Consider the following 19,825-nt stretch of genomic DNA (forward strand, 5'->3'; position numbering starts at 1 on the left):
TCTGTGAAGGCACCATTAATGCTGAAAGGTACATACAGGTTTTGGAGAAACATATGCTGCCATGCAAGCAATGTCTTTTTCATGGGCGCCCCTCCTTTTTCAGACAATGCCAAATCACATTCTGTATGTGTTACAACAGTGTGGCTTCGTAGTAAAAGAGTGCAGGTAGAAGACTGGCCTGCCTACAGTCCAGACCTGTCTCCCATTGAAAATGTATGGCGCATTATGAAGCGTAAAATACGACAACGGAGACCCCGGACTGTTGAACAGCTGAAGCTGTACATCAAGCAAGAATGGGAAAGGAATCCACCTACAAAGCTTCAACAATTGGTGTCCTCATTTCCCAAACATTTATTGAATGTTGTTAAAAGAAAAGGTGATGTAACACAGTGGTAAACATGACCCTGTCCCAGGTTTTTTTAGAATGTGTTGCAGCCATAAAATTCTAAGTTACTGATTATTTGCTAAAAACAAAGTTGATCAGTTTGAACATTAAATATCTATCATCAGCTATCATCGGGCAGGAGGCGGGGTGCACCCTGAACTGGTTGCCAGTCAATCGCAGTAGTTTCCAATAGACACTTAAAATGCAGTTGAGTCTGTCAGTTCCAGAAATGTCCGCTGTTGTTTACTGCCCTTGTGGCACAGTGCAGGCAGAGAAGGGGACTGACGTGTTTCCGGGTCACAGATACACAATATTGCTAGAACCAATTCCAAATAACTTGCCGCCCATGTTGAATGTGGTCCATTGACGTGGTGGCCATGTGATGGTTATATCTATTGTCTATTGTACATATAGCGGAGAGAGAGCAGCATGGTTGCGGCGTTAACTCTGAGGAGTTAAGTCTAGAACATGCTATTTTTGGTACAGCAACATTTTTAAAAAAACCCAAACATTTTTGTCAAGCCGTTCGCCTTTGGCAAGATATGTGGAACCACGGAGCACACTAATTCATCGCGGTTCATGAATGCGACTCTCTTATGACTACTATACGTCAACAAAGTCACCATGACCAAGCACACTAGCGTGGAAAGTTTGGATAAAATGTGAAACTTTCAAAACTTTTGTAGTTTTTTTTCATATTTACAAGAACTTCATACTGTACTGGGCGTTTTAGACCACGAAAAAACTTGCAAAACAATAATTTTGTACTGTGCAGTAATATGGGTACATATTTCCTAAAAACAGTGCTTCAATGTAACAGGCAATAGGCTATATCGGACAACCCCCCCCCCCCCCACCACCACCGCTATTAGTCTGTTCTGTCGAGGTTCCACTGTACATCCATGCAACATAAATTATATCCATACGTCCACTAGGGTTGCGAACGATAAACCGATGTGACTACATATCCGTTTGTAAAGGTGAGAGATATGACTGCATCGGTAGCAGACTCCGTTATCGATACAAAATCCGCCAGTAATCCTTAGATATGTCTGTTGCAGGGCTGCAGACTGGATATCGGGAGGCGAGGAATCTGTTGCCTGACGACAGATGTCATTAATGTTGCTACTTGGCGCTTTTTCTTGATTGGCAGTATATTGCCTGTTAAGACATTAATGACTATACTGCTGTGCCAAATTTTAATATTTTGTAGAAATGCAAATTTTTGGAGCAGAACCTGTTTTGTTTTATTTTTTTTTAATCCAAGATCTACATTACAATGTTCGTTCTTAAATTAGAATTAAAGTGAATTGTTTTTAAAAAGGATGTACTTGAATTATTATGCTCTAATATCAGTAGCATAATAAACATCGTTTGTCGTGATAGTTTTTGGGAAAATATATGGTGTTGCGTATATTGGTTTTGGACAAAAGGTAATTTATTTAAGGAATACATTTGTCGAAGGTGTACGCCTGCATTCACTTCCGGGTTAGTTCAAGTTACGTTTTAATGTCACAATCGAGCTATTTTTGGCACCACGTCTCTGTGTAAAATTCAGAAAACGTGACGAAAAACCTCTTATCAGTCTCATAAGCTCAAGGTTGCTACACTTGGGAAATAAGAGTTCTCGATTACAGAGGTTTCATTATTAAAGTCAAAGCACACACATAGCACAACAAGGAGTGGAATTTTATAGAATATTCAGTGACATCTACGAGCAATCTATAGGGAAACTCACAGCGGGGTCTAATTATAAAAAGGAAACGCCAATAATGGTGAAAGAAAAATAGGCGTACGAAAAGGGAAATAGGACATTGTGTGTTGCTGGGCTAAAAATGAAAATTTCAACGTTTAATGCGTTGTCAGTGCGAAAGAGCGCAAAATTGGGATTTGTGTGAAGCTAGTATTTTCCCCAAAATTATTAGGCACTAATCTCATACATCTTGGCAACAATTGTTGAGCTACTCATGACCGTAGATCAGCCTGTTTTTGGGGATGGTCTTTCTCCACACATCTCAGGAGGAAAACGAAGGAGGTTTGGTTGAAGAAGAAGATGCACAAAAAATAAAAAGGAAAAGCGGTGCGAAAAGGAAGTTGTTGTCCCGTCGGGGTGCGTTCGTAACTTTCCTGCCGATTGAACTTGTGGCGGGCCACGTTCTTACTCTCAACTATGTGCGTGACCGTTACGGAACGCAAGTAGTTGCTTACCGAGGCTCCGCCAACAGATCACGACTGGGCAAATGGATCGAAGCTGCATAGCCTAAAGCGCCGCCATCTTGGTACGGCGGTCGCTCGCACCCACGTAGTGGCACGAAAGGACAAAGGAAGGGGGCGGGAGTTGGCCGAAGCCATCGCATAGCTAGAGAAATTTTAGCCACGAAGAACAGCAGAGAAGCAGGACACGAGAGAGGGAAGAGGCGGGAGTCAAAAGCTAAATACCCAGGAGGTGTGTCTCAGAGACGGGGGAGACTGAAGAAGACCACGCCCATTGACTACAATTTAGCCATAAAAATGGTGTAAAAATCATATATTAAAATAAAATACTCAGAACTTTGTACTCTTACTCATAGATCAAGCACACAGAATGCTTGTTTAAACTTCAAAATTTTAAAAATACGTGAACGTACTTTTAAAACTTAAAAGTTTTAAAAGTACGTGAACATGCCTTAAACGAACGTCCGCTCTGTCCTAAGCACCGGTGACCACCAACAAACGTTTTTCCCCATTTTGTACTTATAATACAGTCGGCTCGCTCCACTCTTGTTCTCGTCGACACGGTAACGAGTGTATCCGGTCGCATTTGAGTTGACAAGATGAAACCCAATGATCGTAAAAAACGGGATGTGGTGGTATCGGAATAAAAGATTTTATTGCAGTAGTCTGACAGGGCAATCGTGAAAGAAAATTTGTATTGTAGTCTGATCCGGCCGGGCATTACATGTTGTCTGTCCCACACCGCCGACGTTTTTTAAAATAACTTCATTGGCTGTCAGATATTTACAGTACTACCTCAAAAGACACACGACAAGGCTAAAATAAACTAGCTTTTGGATTCAAATATATTGTGCGACGCGGAGTTAGATCGGATCAGCGAGTTATGACATTAAAGCCGATCAGCATAAAATGCTAAATATCGGCCGATACCGATCAGCCCGATCAAATCGGTGTAAAGTCTATTAATTACAGTAAATTAGCACACATTATTTCTGTCATGTTGTAATGTTTGTTTGACCTGACTGATTAGAATACACGATCTGACTAGAGCAGGGATTTCCAACCTTTATGGAGCCAAGGAGCATATTTTACAAATGAAAAATCTCACGCCACACTAACAAAGAAAAATGTCACAAAAAGTGGATACATTAATTACTGTATTTACTTGCAGCCATCTAATAGAAGACCATTAATTTGTTCTGTCTGTCACTATACCTCACTGGCATAAATAGAGGAACAAAGATTCATTTATTGTAAATATAATTTTTTGAGCAATTAAGTACACAAGTATATACAGTAAATTAACACGTCATTTAAATAGAGACATTCCTCCATCTTGTGGTCGGTTGTTTTTTTTAAACTCGCTGATCGGCCCCAAAAATCCTAAGCGTGTAAAGTCTACTAACGATACACCAATCTGTGCATTATAAAAAGTCTAGAAATTCCATCTTGGCTTCATTGGTCCAACTCTTTACTGTTTTTACCACAGACTTGGCACATTTAAGTTTGTACCTGTATGTTGGTAATTAGTGAATTAAATGGGGATAAAATGAGCCCAAAGCTGCACGGGGAATAGCACGGTACGAGTCCTTCAGTGTGGTATAGCACTGGTCAAGAATGTTTTCTGTGGTGGGAAAGTCGATGTGCTGCTTGTATTTAGTTTGTGGTTGAATTTTGCTTTATGTCCCCAAGAATAATGAGGAGTGAATCTTTGGTGCTTTATTCCCCAAGTTGGTTTCCTTGGTTAGCCAGCGTTTGCAGTCAGTGTTCGTCTCAGCCTGTGGGGGAATGTAAACACCAGTGAGTATGAATGCAGCAAACTCATGCGGCAAGTAGAATGACTTGCAGTTAAAAAAACAAAAAAAACAAAAAAACAAAAAAAAAAACAACTCAAAGTCTTGGCTGCAGTGTGTGACAGCAGTACACCATTTTTGGTTGCTATAAATGCATATTCCACCACCTTTTGTTCTCCCCGATAGCTCCGTGTCGTGGTCCGCTCAGTGTAGTTTGCAAGCCGGGCAGCAGTACGGTGCTGTCCGGAGGATTCATTCACAAAGCTAAGTCTCCATGAAGCAGCGGACAGCAGAATATGCATAGTCTTTACTGGTCTTTGTGAGGAGATGCTCATTCATTTTGTTGGGGAGACGTCACGTTTAATAGTCTCAAAATTACATGTGTGTGCGTGCGTGCGCATGTTGGGGGAGGCTATACTGCTAACTGAAGAGATTGCATGCTTAATTTCTCTTTCATTTCACTCCTAAAAACGTCATGTACAAAGGTTAGCTAGCATGTCTGTCGATCGATTGTGTGTCCTGTTCAGCTGTTAGGTCAAGCATAAAAGATTATCTGTATTCCTTTTATGCCGGAACAGTTTTACAGTGTCACAGTGGACTATTTAAGCTGGCACTATGGTTTCTTAGTATTTTAGTGGATATTTATTGAGAATGTCGAACACAACACAGTTTCTAGAGGGGAGTGAGAAAAGAAGACAACAAAAGACAAAGCACTAACTGTAAACAAGATGAGGAAAGTAAATCATTATATACCTAGAACAATGACACACTGGATATGAGTGTTGTATGGGGCAGTAGTTCTACACCCTGTGAGGGAAGGACAGGACAAGATAGGACAGGAGGGCAAGGATGCAGGATAAGGGTCGTGAACCTGGCTGTACAACTGAAGTGTGGTGGGAGTGGCTATGTAAATTGTCTATAGGACCAGAGTGTGAGTGAGGGGATACCCAAGTATTTGTCGCAATGAGTGAGTTGCCCCACACCCCGCGAATACAGTCAGTCCCAGGGGTCTGTGTCTGCGAACACATGCAAGTAAATTGACACCGTTTCCCATTCACAATGACTGACAGAAGTGTCTTGTCATTGCTGTGCCTGCACCACGAAGGCAGAGGACCCCACTCACTCAATCGAGAGGGGCCCAGGAGTCCACTCAAACAGCCCGGTGGACGGGACATGTCCCATGCCAAGGGACGAAGTGCGGTCCCCCGGCCCCACCGAGGCGTCCCGAAAACCGTCCGCAGGGACCCAATGCCACCCCCCCACCCATGAGTTTGTGTAATGCATTAAAATCCTGGGGGATAGGCAGGGCGCCTGGACCGAGAAATGGTCACAGCCCGCAGGGTACCACCCGCCTCCCTACGAGAAGAGGAGGAGACGACCGCAGAGGGACACAAGGAACAGAGAGGAGAAAGCAGCCCCGAGGAGCGATAGGGCGGCCCAATCTCCCACCCACCAGTAGCCAGAGCGGGGTACCAAGGCGGACACCAGCTGGCACCGCTCCACCACCTGCGGAACATGGGCGAGTGGACTGATGTACAGCTTCAGCTGTTCAACAGTTCGGTGTCTCCGTTGTCGTATTTTCGCTTCATAATGCGCCACACATTTTCAATGGGAGACAGGCCTGGATTGCAGGCAGGCCAGTCAAGTACCCACACTCTTTTACTATGATGCCACGCTGTTGTAACACGTGCAGAATGTTGTTTGGCATTGTCTTGCTGAAATAAGCAGGGGTGTCCATGAAAAAGACGTTGCTTGGATGGCAGCATATGTTTCTCCAAAACCTCTATGTACCTTTCAGCATAAATGGTGCTTCCACAGATGGCATTGGCACTAACACAGCCCCATACTATCACAGATGCTGGCTTTTGAACTTTGTGTCCATAACAGTCCGGATGATTCTTTTCCTCTTTGGCCCACACGACGTCCACAATTTCCAAAAACAATTTGAAATCTGGACTCGTCGGACCACAGAACACTTTTCCACTTTGCATCAGTCCATCTTAGATGAGCTCGGGCCCAGAGAAGCCAGCGACGTTTCTGGGTGTTGTTGATAGTAGAGTTTCAAGTTGCACTTACAGATGTAGCGCTGAACTGTATTTACTGACATTGGTTTTCTGAAGTGTTCCTGAGCCCATGTGGTGATATCCTTTACACATTGTCGGTTTTTGACGCAGTGCTGCCTGAGGGATCGAAGGTCACGGGCATTCAATGTTGGTTTTCGGCTTTGCTGCTTACATGTCGTGATTTCTGCAGCTTCTCTGAACTTTTTGATATTATGGACCGTAGATGATGAAATCCCTAAATTCCTTGCAATTGTACATTGAGTAACATTGTCCTTAAACTGTTTGACTATTTTCTCACACCCCATCTTTGCTTGTGAATGACTGAGCAATTCAGGGAAGCTCCTTTTATACCCAATCATGGCACCCACCTGTTCCCAATTAGCCTGTTCCCCTGTGGGAAGGTGTTTGATGAGCATTCCTCAACGCTCGCAGACTTTTGCCACCTGTGGCAGCTTTTTTGGAACGTGTTGCAGCCATAAAATTCAAAGTTAATGATTATTTGCTAAAAACGAAGTTGATCAGTTTGAACATTAAATATCTTGTCTTTGTAGTGTATTCAATTAAATATAGGTTGAACATGATTTGCAAATCATTGTATTCTGATTTAGTTCACACAATGTCCCAACTTCATTGGAATTGGGGTTGTAATAATAAAACACGCGCATAAGTCAAAAGTTTACTTGTACACCTATAATATAGTCTTGTTATTGTCAGATGGCACTCTACCCAGGCAAAGGAATCAAAAATCTCGATTAGATTGTTGAAGGGTGACCAGCTATCTGTGTATATATGTACCGTAATTTCTCATGTATCATACGCACACCCAAAGTTGACCTAAAATTCTGGAAAACCCTTCTACCTATGTATACTGCATTTTTACAATGTAAAATTTTGCTTTTACCCATATCAACAACACATGAAGTATGATTCTTATTTTTGTCAATTTTTTCAAAGAATTATTCTGAACTTAAGCACTTTATTTGAACACGTAATACTTTCATTTAATTTACTTGCTCTTGTTTTGAAATTCACAGCTCTACTTTTTAGTAAATGAGAAAAGACACAGTTGTGCTCATATGTTTGACTACCCAGGCAGAATTTGTAAGATTGGTACAATTCTCGAAAGAAAACATGAAGGGCCAGGCGAAACATTTTTTTTATTTTAAGGGGATTCAAATTAAACTGTCAAGCATTCCAGAAAAGCATTATCATTAAACAAAACATAACCATAAAGAAATTGATGGTTGTTGTTCAGTTATCAGTCATATTTATTTTAAAAAACCAAAAATAATAATACAATATAATAATTCTTACCTACCTACATTTTTTTAATGCGTCTCAAGAGTCAAGTTAACCTTGCTGGTTGCATTCCTTAACTGAAGAGCATTGAGGTTCGTATTATTGGGAAGCTTTTATTTTGAAGGTGGGTTTCGCCGCGAATTGGCGACTTGTTACCTTAATGCCTTGTATGAACAAAGTTAGGGGCGGCTGGCTTGATTGCTACTTTACGAGTGGAGGCTGGCTTGACCGGCGCTATATACCTACTGGGTGCGTGCCTTTAGCGTCCTCCTTCAGCCGCACCCTTCTCCCTTTATGTCCGCATGCTGTCCTCAGCCACGTCCGCTATTCATCTGTATAAGCAGCGTGTCGGCAGGAAATGCTCCCAGTCAGTCAAGCGGAGTGCTCATCAAACAACAACATTTATAGATTTTGGAACTCTGTGCACACACAAGGGGCGCCACATTATAAGGCGCCCCCTCCATTTTGGAGAAAATGTACGACTTCTAAGTGCGCCTTATGGTCGTGAAACTACGGTATACACAATCTCTGGAAAAGTGGAATCCTGCAGTTCAAAATATGTTTCTGTGTAAGCCAAGGTAAAGTGTGTTCTATGGAGCACTTTCTCCCATCTCCCAACTGCATCTCTGGAGCTCGGCCACAGTGATCTTTGGGTTTGTTCTTTACCTCTCTCACCAAGGCTCTTCTCCTCTGGTTGCTCAGTTTGGCTGGACGGCCAGATCTAGGAAGATCTGGTCGTCCCAAACTTCTTCCATTTAAAGATTATGGAGGCCGCTGTGCTCTTCGCAACCTTAAGTGCAGAAGAAATTATTTTATAACCATGGCCAGATCTGTGCCTTCCCACAATTCTGTCTGTGAGCTCTTCAGGCAGTTCCTTTGACCTCATGATTCTCATTTCCTCTGACATGCACTGTGAGTTGTAAGGTCTTTTTGAGACAGGTGTGTGGCTTTCCTCAAGTCCAATCAGTATAATCAAACACAGCTGGACTCCAATGAAGGTGTAGAACCATCTCAAGTATGATCAGAAGAAATGGACTGCACCCAAGTTTGAGTGTCACAGCAAAGGGTCTGAAATGCTTATGCCTGTGATTTTTTTTTTTTCAGTTTTTATTTTTTAATAAAACTGCAAAATTTTAAACAATTGGGGTGCTGTGTGTACATTGAGGGGAAAAATGAACTTAAATGATTTTAACAAATGGCTGCAATATAACAGCGACATATTTAAGGGGGTCTGAATACTTTCCGTACCCGCTGTATATTGATCCCAGTGAAACTCCACATTACATGTATTGGATCTGATCTGGTTAGGGTCAGTAAAAAACTTGAATATGATGTTTCCATATATCGTCATTTCAGATCATCATGGTTGAGACAAAGCTTCCATTGGCTGCTGTCTTCTGCCTGGTTCTAGCAATGTTCCCTTCTCACACAGGTATGAGCACATACACATTTTTCTTGTTCTGTATTTACAGCAGTACAGCAGAACATGTGGGGAAATGTAAATGCAATTAGTAATGGAATCATTTGTGGTATATTTTTGCAGGTGCTGTGGCTGTCATGTCGATAGATGTCGGGAGTGAATGGATGAAGATGGCAATCGTTAAACCTGGTGTGCCAATGGAAATTGTTCTCAACAAGTGGGTAGCAATAAGCTTCAACACAGGACAAAGCATGCATATCTGGTATCACGACTGTAATTCAGTGGTTGGATGTTATGTCATTGCATTAATGATCACTTCTGGTTTAATTTTAGAGAGTCGAGGAGGAAAACACCTGCGGTTGTATGTCTCAAGGAAAATGAGAGGCTTTTCGGTGACAATGCTTTGGGAGTGGTATGACGTACTCAATTGTAACTTTTTTTTTTTTGTGGATTTCCATCTATAATCAACTTTATACGGTTAATTACGTTGTTTCACCTTATGCATGCCATCTTATGTCATTCATGGTTGCATTTTCAGTCTGTGAAGAACCCTAAAACTGTCTACCGACACCTGCGAAATCTCATGGGAAAGAAACACAACAACCTACAAGTAGCGCTTTACCGGAAACAGTTTCCTGAGCACCAACTGCAAGTTAACCCAGTTCGAGACACCGTTTACTTCAAAGATTCAGAGTAAGATTTTGTCTCTGTCTGTCTGTTTGTCTCCATGACAAGTGGCTGCCATGTTGGTGGAATTTTGTGGGAAAAAAAACAACAACGAATTAGCACTTCAAACACCTATAAAATCCTCCATAAATAAATGACAAAACAATACACTAAAGTACATGAGTTATTCGACTGCCCACACTGTTCTTCTCAGGAATAGCCTTCTATTTGCAATATTTAAGGCATGTTTGTTAAGGCAAGTTATGCAGTTAAAACATTACAGTAATTTTTAGGGGGTCGACTTGGAGAACACCTTGGAATTTCTGCCTGTATAAGCTTATTTGTGGATAGTTATAGCTGAAACTTGTCAGTTAATGGAAGAAGCGCTTTAGTAGCAGATGAAAGGTAAAGATCGAGTTTCGCAGACTATTGTTTTGGAAAATTGGGCATTTCTGGGTGAGTACTCACATTCTGGTGCAGTTGAGAGTATTTCTTAAACACCATGGCAACTGTTAATATAAAAATGTTGTGCATCATTAACAATTTTGTGCTGTAGTTGAAGGGAGAAATGAGTGAAAACAAAAGCAGACATAAGTTATGACACATAAGTAGTCACCTGTATATTCACTCACTCACTTAAATAAATGTTCCCTTAAGTTATCGGAGTGATTAATTTACTTGCTGTATCTTAGAAATATGTTTGACTCTCGTACAAACAAATCACTAAAACCAGAAAATAATACATGCCGTCGAGTTCACCTCCTCCTCACTGTCCCTAACGAAGTGGCCACTTCACCCACGAAAGTAAGTCACCACAAAAGAAGGAAATCAACGAGAATATTTTGCTGATGTAGTTTTGCTTTTCTAACGTACATCATTACGTAGAAACGAGTGAAAATACGAGGTGACACACATGCCAATACCTATATATTCCATTTCTACACCCTAGGACCAAGTTAAAATAAAATAAAAGAAAACATGGCTTACCTTAAGTTATCTGTCGATGTTGATTTCCTCATCCACGAACAAAGAGAAAACCTTATTTTAAATATGGGATACGATATACGAGCTGGAGTTTGGTATTGAACATTAATAGCCACAAACTAGACCAGTGGTCACCAACATGGGGTGTGCGGGCAGCCAAGGAACACATGAGTACCCCGTGTGCCTGTTCTAAAAATAGCTCACCAGTGATGGGACATTGTGGTGGAGTGAGAGAACTTTTTTTTTTTTTTTTTTTTTTTTTTTAAATTGGTATCAAAGCAACATTTGTAATATTTGCTTTGCAGTTTAAAAAATCCACTGCACAACTGAGCTGTGTCTGTATTATGATGATGGTTGATTATTTTTTTCTTAATTATGGGTGACTTCTCATCGTCGTTGACTAATTAAATTAAATGAATGGGACTTATGTCCACTCAACACCTAATGTGTTCTATCGGGACCGTACACCTACCCTCCCTATGGTCACGAGCTGTGGGTCCAGTGTACAAGCGGCCGAAATGAGTTTCCTCCGCAGGGTGTCCGGGCTCTCCCTTAGAGGTAGGGTGAGAAGCTCAGTCATCCGGGAGGATCTCAGAGTAGAGCTGCTGCTCCTTCACATCGAGAGGAGCCAGATGAGGTGGCTGGGGCATCTGATTCGGATGCCTCCCTGGGCGCGTCCCACCGGGAGGAGACCACGGGGACGACCCAGGACACGCTGGAGAGACTACATCCTTCGGCTGGCCTGGGAACGCCTCGGGATCCCCCCGGAAGAGCTGGATGAAGTGGCTGGGGAGAGGGAAGTCTGGGCGTCCCTGCTAAAGCTACTGCCCCCGCGACCCGACCTCGGATAAGCGGTAGAAAATGGATGGATGGATGGATGGATGGGACAGTACAAATGATTACTTTTTTAAAAATTAAACTGTGTAAACGTGACAGAAGACAATCTAAAGGAAAACAATGTTTTAAAAGAAAAGATCAATAGTCACTATTATGGACAGTTTACGTGCTTAAAAGGGAGTAGTAGAAGTAAGAAACTTATTTATCCCTTCATAGATCTTTTTACACCTGAGACTGAGTTCCAGGATGCATGTGTCTGGAAACAATGAGTTTCTTACTTATCTTAACTTATCATCATGGAGTACAGATAAAGTAATCCTCTACTATATGACGGTTGTTGCTTCGCGGTCCCGCTATATTGCAGATTTTTATTTCTACAATTTGTACAATATTTTTGTGTTATGCCTCGATCAGACGACAGGATTTTAGGTCAGATTACTGTCGCAGCCGATCTCCCAGATCGGGCCAGACATATTTTGTCGGGAACGACAAACTTCTAGTGTGACAATCCACGACCAATGATTTGACCCTATGATAGCCCTACATCGCCAAAATGAAAAGTCTAGTATTTTTTTGTTGCATATCTTCCGTGTAGTGTGACATATCAACGACAACTCTGCAACAGTACACCTTGACGTCGACCAATAGGATTGCGTATTGTGACCGGCGCTTCGCCTCTCATGCTTGTCGTGGTCACCATGTGCGCCGTTGTCAGCATTTATTCACGTGCACAAACCAATGTTTACCAAAGCTATAGTGCATGAGTTGACAGAATGCCTGCATGTTTACGTGCACTAGCTTGCTAGGCTACGTTACGTTTTGTTGCCTGCTTGTGAGCCGTATCGTACTAAAAGTACGTGAACATACCTCAAGCAATCCTTGAACGTCCTCTCCCAAGCACCAGTGACGAACACCACATTTCCTCATTTTGCCCCCCCCCCTCACACACACACACACAAACAATACATTGTCGCGCCGCATGTGTTGTTGTCGTCGCTATGGTAACGAGAATCCGGTCGCGTTGACCGGATACAAGTTTTCTGGTCCCACCTCTCCGGGAGCGTTTGATTTGACAAGGCAAGTCCCAATGATCGTAAAAGAGGGATACGGTGCTATCGGAATAAATGTCGTGTAGTGTTGCCACTGTCTGCCCGAGATGTGGCAAGATTTGATGGCAGTAGTCTGACATCGTGTAATCATGAAAGACTCAATTAGTCTTGTAGTCTGATCCAGGCATTATCTATTGCTCATGCTCTCTCTCTCGATATATCATGTTTTAGCCTGCCACGATGGCAAATTTCTTTGAGGACAGTGTTTTCCCAAAATTATCACGATAAACGATAGTATCGTTGAAGTTATTGTTATGCCACGGATGTAATATAGAGCATAATAATTCAAGTACATCCATCCATCCATTTTCTACATCGCTTATCCTCAATGGGGTCGTGGGCATGCTGGAGCCTATCCCAGCTAACTGCGGACACTCTGAACTGGTTGCCAGCCAATTGCAGGGCACATATAAACAAACAACAATTCACACTCACATTCGCACCTACGGGAAATTTAGAGTCTTCAATTAACCTACCGTGCCTGTTTTTGGGATGTGGGAGGAAACCCACCCAGGCACGGGGAGAGAACATGCAAACTCCACACAGGCGAGGCCGGATTTGAACCCGGGTCCTCAGAACTGTGAGGCGGATGTGCTAACCAGTCGTTCACGTGCTGCCACTTAAGAACATCAACTTTCAATTCTAAAGAATCTTGAGCATTGGCATTGTAATGTAGAACAATTGATGATAAAATATCATATAACAAATATGAATAAGACTTGGGGTCTATCTGCAAAAATTGCACTTAAACAAACATTTGGCACATATGTATAGAGTTACTAACCCAAAGAGGTCCAAAAAAAATCTTAACCCCATGGGTGCAGGCCTGGCCACCAGGCGCTCTCCTTCGAGCCCCACCTCCGGGCCTGGCTCCAGAGGGGGGCCCCGGTGACCCTACCTTGTCTTATTCATAAGGGGTCTTTGAGCTCTGCTTTGTCTGGTCCCTCACCTAGGACCTGTTTGCCATGGGTGACCCTACCAGTGGCGTGAAGCACCAGACAACTTAGCTCCTAGGATCATTGGGACACACAAACCCCTCCACCACGATAAGGTGACGGCTCAAGGAGGGGTGAATAATCATAAACGATACTTTTATATGGTGGTGGTACACTTATGCAATCATTTTTAAATGTATGTCAAGCATACGGTTGTGGTCATGGTCAAAATGAAGTGGTTTTCCCAGGGGAAGAGGTTGGGTGGCCCCTCTGAGTCGAACAAATGATAAAGTAAGCCTTTGTGTTTTTTGCATTTAATTGACCTGTTTCTCTGCTTGTGGACAAACTTCTTATTCACAGTAACATTGATCCATCCAGTTTTGACACCGTTTATCATCACTAGGTTCGCGGGTATGCTGGAGCCTATCCCAGCTCACTGCGGGCGAGAGGTGGGGTAACACCCTGAATTGGTCGCCAGCCAATCGCAGGGCACATACAAACAAACAACCATTTGCACTCACACTCACAACTACGGGCAATTTAGTTTTCAATTAACCTACCATGCATGTTTCAGGATGTGGGAGGAAATTGGAGTAATCGGAGGAAACCCACACAGGCACCTGGAGAACATGCAAACTCCACACAGGCGAGGCCAGATTTGAACCCGGGTCCTTAGAACTGTGAGCCGGATTTGCTAACCAATCGGTTACTGTGCCGCCTCACAGTCACAGTGATTCACTTGAGTCTTTATTTCATACAAAATTGGTATGTCATGGTCATGATGTACCGCCTCAAAAATGGCGGGACCAAATCATGTGCTGGTCCTATCAACTGAAAAAGTTGGTTGCACCAATGCTACTAGTACAAGCTACTAGTACAAGAGTTCGTGTAAACCCCTGCGATAGGAATGATGATGGACATTGATAAAACATTATTTCCATATTATTAGTGTTTTAATTAAAGCATTCTGATACAAATAATTTTCCTAGTAATCAATTTGTAATTATATACTGTATTACGAAAGAACACATTCATGAAAGAACACATTCACTCCGGTCCCTGAACGCACCTTGCACACTTGTGCAGCTGCCGCATGCGTGCCTAGTTTAATTCTGTAGAGCGTCTAACCAGCAGGTGCTAGCCAATCAGAGGCAGAGTAGGACAGGTCTTGGCTAGTATTGGCACAATGACAAATTTGGACACACAATCTGCGTATCTTTAGAAAATGGAAGCAAAATGTATTAAACACGGTGAAAAAAACATCATTAATTGAAGTGTAAAATCAAATGATGGCAGAAATGCTGTCTCTGTCAGCCCCTGAAAGCATGTGATGTCGCTGGAAGTAGCTGTGAGAGAAGGAAGGTGGTAAGTGTATATGATTGACAGGAGAGGCGGGATTTTCAGAGCTCTCAGCGACTCATCTGCAAGCTAAAAGGATGCCTAAATTCTTGACCATTTTTAGGCCTGATTTCACATACTGTATTTTCACGACCATAAGGTGCACTTAAAAGTCTTAAATTTTCTCCAAAATGGACGGCGCGCCTTATAATGCGGCGTGCCTTATGTGTACACCAAGTTCCAAAATCTGTAAATATTGTTGTGACTTTGAGTGCTCCGCTCGACTGACTGAGAGCTTTTTTCTGCCGACACGCTGCTTATATAGAGGAAGGCGGACGTGACTGAAGACACCATGTGGACGTTAAAGGGGGAAGGGTGCGCGTGAAGGTACGCCCCAAGTAGGTGCACGTGACTGAGGATGCTAAAGACACGCCCCAGTATGTATATAGTTCCGGTATGTGCATCGGTTTGGCTAAGCACCCCCACAAATGGCACCTACGAAGAGACACGCTTACGAAGCACAGTTTAAACTGCAAGCTATTAGTTACGCGGATGAACATGGGAATTGAGCAGCCGCGAGAGAATTCAAGAATCCAAGGTTCGCAATTGGAGGAAGCAGGAAAACGAACTTCGCCAAGTCAAGAAGACGAAGCTGAGTTTCTGTGGAAACAAGGCAAGGTGGCCCGAGTTGGAAGACCGACTCGAGCAATGTATTAATGAGCAAAGAACAGCCGGGAGAAGCGTCTCTACAGTCACCATTCGATTGAGTGCAATAACTCCGCTTGCAATCATTCCGGGAGGCTTGACGAAGGAACTCCAACCGCTGGACATGGGTGTAAACAGAGCGTTCAAAGTGAAGTTGCGAGCGGCGTGGGAGAGATTGACGACAGATGGCGAACACAGCTTTACTAAGACGAGGCAGAGCCGGGCGAGTTAGGCCACAATTTGTGAATAGATTGTGGATGCTTGGGCTAACGTTTCTCCTTGCACTGTTGTTCGAGCTTTCGTAAAAGCTGGCATAATTTCTGAGGAGCCGCACGGCAACGAGACTTGACTCAGACAATGACGAGAGGGAACCTGGCATGTTTGATAGAGAACTTGCCCAGCTGTTCATTTCGGATACAGAAGATGAGGAATTTGATGGATTTGTGGATGAGGATTGCTCAAAAAATAACGTGAGTACATTGTTAAATACTTCAATAAAGTACAGCCGAACTCAGTTTTGCTCCCGCTGCCTTTTTAGAAACATTGTTTTAGCGTCCATGCATGCTACCGTATGTTTTAAGCTAGCGTATGTTTTACCATGCCTGTGCCCAATAATTTCGGTTAAATACAGAAATAGACCCCGTAACTGAGACTGCGCCTTTTATTACGGTGCCCCTTATGGTCGTGAAAATACGGTACTTGGCAAGTCATTCATTCATTGTCAGGCTTCTTAAGACTTTTCTCTGTGATATATCAAAATTACAAGAAATGTTGTCCTCTTGTTTGGTTGCACTTTAAAAGTCTGGCATCTCTGTACATTACAGCCCTTAAAAGTTGGCATTCCTACACACAAGCTCCCCAAAACAAGTATTCCTATAGGAAAATGCATACAAAATACAAAGCTCTGCACTGTTTGGGGTCATGGTATTAAGGTATGCATACATAATGCTTGACAATAAGACAGACATTCCCTCAAAATGATGAGCAAGCAGTCACAAATGGCGACAGTGAAGCAAATTTTCATGTCTCCAACTATAAGGAGCAAAGGAGAGGGATAAAAGTTCTGCAAATTCCTATATATCTTCTAAACTAAATGTGAGGGTTGTGGGGAAAAAAGATAAGGATAAGGAAAGATTTTAGCTACTCTGTACACTCCAATCTCTTCGTTGCCCCGGCTCTCTCCACCAGAAGATTTTAGCTACTCTGTACACTCAAATCTCTTCATTGCCCCTTCTCTCTCCACCAGACATGGCAAAATACTTCAACAATGCGACATCTTTTTATTGCCGCTGTGAGGCAACCCATGACCCGTGAAACAAAGATTTCAGTACAGCCAGGTGTAAAGCATAAATAGGACAGTCATAAATGTCTGTTAATGGGCCATATAGAAGAACATCATAAGGCTAAAATACAAGGTTTGGAATTAACACAGTTAAAATAAGTCAAATTACACAACAACTCTCTTTATTCAGCCCACTGAAAAATCTGGCTTGAGTGAGGAGGCACGCCAGACACCCAACATGTATTTGTACAGTTGGTACGGAAAGTATTCAGACCCCCTTAAATTTTTCACTTTGTTGCAGCCATTTGCTAAACTCCCCCCCCCCCCCCCCCCCCCTCCCTCATTAATGTACGCATAGCACCCTATATTGACAGGTTGAATGTGAACGTTGGAGAGCCATTTTCAGGTCTCTCCAGAGATGCTCAATTGGGTTTAAGTTAGGGCTCTGGCTTGGCCATTCAAGAAGAGTCAATGAGTTGTTCTGAAGCCACTTCTTTATTTTAGCTGTGCTGCTTAGGGTCATTGTCTTGTTGGAAGGTGAACCTTCGGCCCTGTCTGAGGTCTTGAGCACTCTGGAGAAGGTTTCCGTCCAGGATATTCCTTTACTTGGCCCCATTCAGCTTTCCTTCGATTGCAACCAGTCGTCCTGTCCCTGCAGCTGGATAAACACCCCCACAGCATGATGCTGCCACCACCATGCTTCACTGTTGGGACTGTATTGGAAAGATGATGAGCAGTGCCTGGTTTTCTCCACACATACCACTTCGAATTAAGGCCAGAAAGTTCTATCTAGGTCTCCCCAGACCAAAGGATCTTATTTCTCACCATCTTGGAGTCCTTCTGGTTTTTCTTTGGCAAACTCCATGCAGGCCTTCATGTCTTGCACTGAGGGGAGGCTTCCGTCAGGCCACTCTGCCATAAACCCCCGACTGAGAGTGATGGTTGACTTTGTAGAAGTTTCTCCTGACTGCATCTCTGGAGCTCAGCCGCAGTGATCTTTGATTTTTCTTTTACCTCTCTCACCAAGGCTCTTCTCCCCTGATTGCTCAGTTTGGCCGGACGGCCAGCTCTAGGAAACGGTTCTGGTCGTCCCAAATCTCTTCCATTTAAGGGTTATGGATGCCACTGTGCTCTTAGGAACCTTAGTGCAGCAGAACAATTCTTTTGTAACCTTGGCCATATCTGTGCCTTGCCACAATTCTGTCTCTGAGCTCTTCAGGGAGTGCCTTTGAACATGATTCTCGTTTGCTCTGACATGTACTGTGAGCTGTAAGGTCTTATAGACAAGTGTGTGGCTTTCCTAATCAAGTCCAATCAGTATAATCAAAAACAGCTGGACCCCAATGAAGGTGTAGAACCATCTCAAGGATGATGATCAGAAGAAATGGACAGCACCAGAGTTAAATGAGTATCACAGCAAAAAGTCTGAATACTTGTGATGCCCTGTGATATTTCAGTTTTTCTTTTTTAATAAATCTGCAAAAATGTCAACAATTGTTTTTTTTTTCTGTGAATATGTGGTACTGTGTGTACATTGAAGGAAATCTCTCTGGGAGATTCAACATGCTGGCTCATCTCATTTGTCATTCACTCCTCCGATTGTTTGGATGACGCTGTTGAATCCGTATTGCCTTATCACCTGTTCCTCTGATTTTTTTTGGGGGGGTGGGGGGAACAACTGCATCTTTTTGTCCTTCAGCCTTGTCACCAAGGCCAGTGTTTTCTTTTCGGGCCGCTGAATGACGTACACAGTAAAAAATGTTGGTAGCCAGTAACTTAACCCCTTGTCTATTTAGACAGAAATCATCTGCCTTGTAAAGATGTCTGCGCTCCCTAGTATTAATATTAAAAATATCCAGGAGTTGCTGCTTCTAACCTTTTTTTTTTTTTTTTTTTTTATAAACAAGTTCATCAGCAAGAAAAATGTTTTAGATTAAGTGGGATTGTTGAGCAATATGAATTTGCAATTTTTTTTATTTGACGGTCATTATCTGATTTATCAAAATTGAAGTCAGTCTATTCAGCACAGTAGTTGGGATCTTTTTTATATGCTTATTTAAAGAAACAAAAAAAAAAAAAACGCTTTATTAAAAAACAATTTACAAGTAATTAAAACAAGATCTCTGCCTCATTCGAGGTCCGTTGGGAGCCGCCATATTTGCGCCGTTCATAAACGAGATGAAGCATGCACAGAGAGAGCTTTTCCTGGCTACATTTTGAATGATTGTGAAGCGTATATTGGTTTGGATAAAAGCGGAATTAATTTGGAAAGGGAGTCGGAGAGTAAGCGCCTGCGTTTCCCTTAGAGGTAATTCAAGTGAACGTTATAATGTTACAATCAAAAGCGGTCTTGTCTCTTATTGGGCATCACGTCTCTTTATTAGTTTTTAGGGGAAGTGACGAAAAAACTTAAATCTCTGATCTCTAGAAGGCTCGCAACATTCAATCGGACGATAGTCTTTCATTTCAGCGGTCAAATATTGCACTCATACACACACAGTACACAACAGGAGGTTTAATTTAGAGAACATTTTATGAAAACTACAGGGAAAGATGCAGAGGGACTGATATAGGATGAATGGCTGAACTTGTGACGTGCGTGAAAAGAGTTGATGCGTGTTCACCGATGATAAGGCTGGGAATCCCTGTGATCGTTAGTTTAATCCCCTCGTTAGTGTTACTGCTTCTACTAAATACTGAACAAAGAGTCTGAATACTTATGGCTGTGTGATAGTTCAGTTTTTCTTTTTTAATAAATCTGTAAATCTTTCAACAATTCAGTTTTTTTCTGTCAA

General features: G+C 42.6%; 1 protein-coding gene across 2 annotated transcripts in view; it reads left to right on the plus strand.

Annotated features, from left to right (window-relative positions):
* hyou1 (hypoxia up-regulated 1) overlaps positions 1–19,825 on the plus strand; it is a 117,879-nt gene that overhangs the window by 2,037 nt on the left and 96,017 nt on the right. For both annotated transcript variants that reach the window (XM_061750999.1, XM_061751000.1), the window contains exons 2-5: positions 9,111–9,186; positions 9,298–9,391; positions 9,508–9,586; positions 9,713–9,867. In XM_061750999.1, the coding sequence (XP_061606983.1) occupies positions 9,117–9,186; positions 9,298–9,391; positions 9,508–9,586; positions 9,713–9,867 (398 nt within the window). In that variant the 5' untranslated portion in view covers positions 9,111–9,116. The remainder of the gene's footprint in view (positions 1–9,110; positions 9,187–9,297; positions 9,392–9,507; positions 9,587–9,712; positions 9,868–19,825) is intronic.

This window comes from Phyllopteryx taeniolatus, chromosome 17, assembly GCF_024500385.1.
Source record: "Phyllopteryx taeniolatus isolate TA_2022b chromosome 17, UOR_Ptae_1.2, whole genome shotgun sequence".
Lineage (NCBI taxonomy): Eukaryota > Metazoa > Chordata > Actinopteri > Syngnathiformes > Syngnathidae > Phyllopteryx > Phyllopteryx taeniolatus.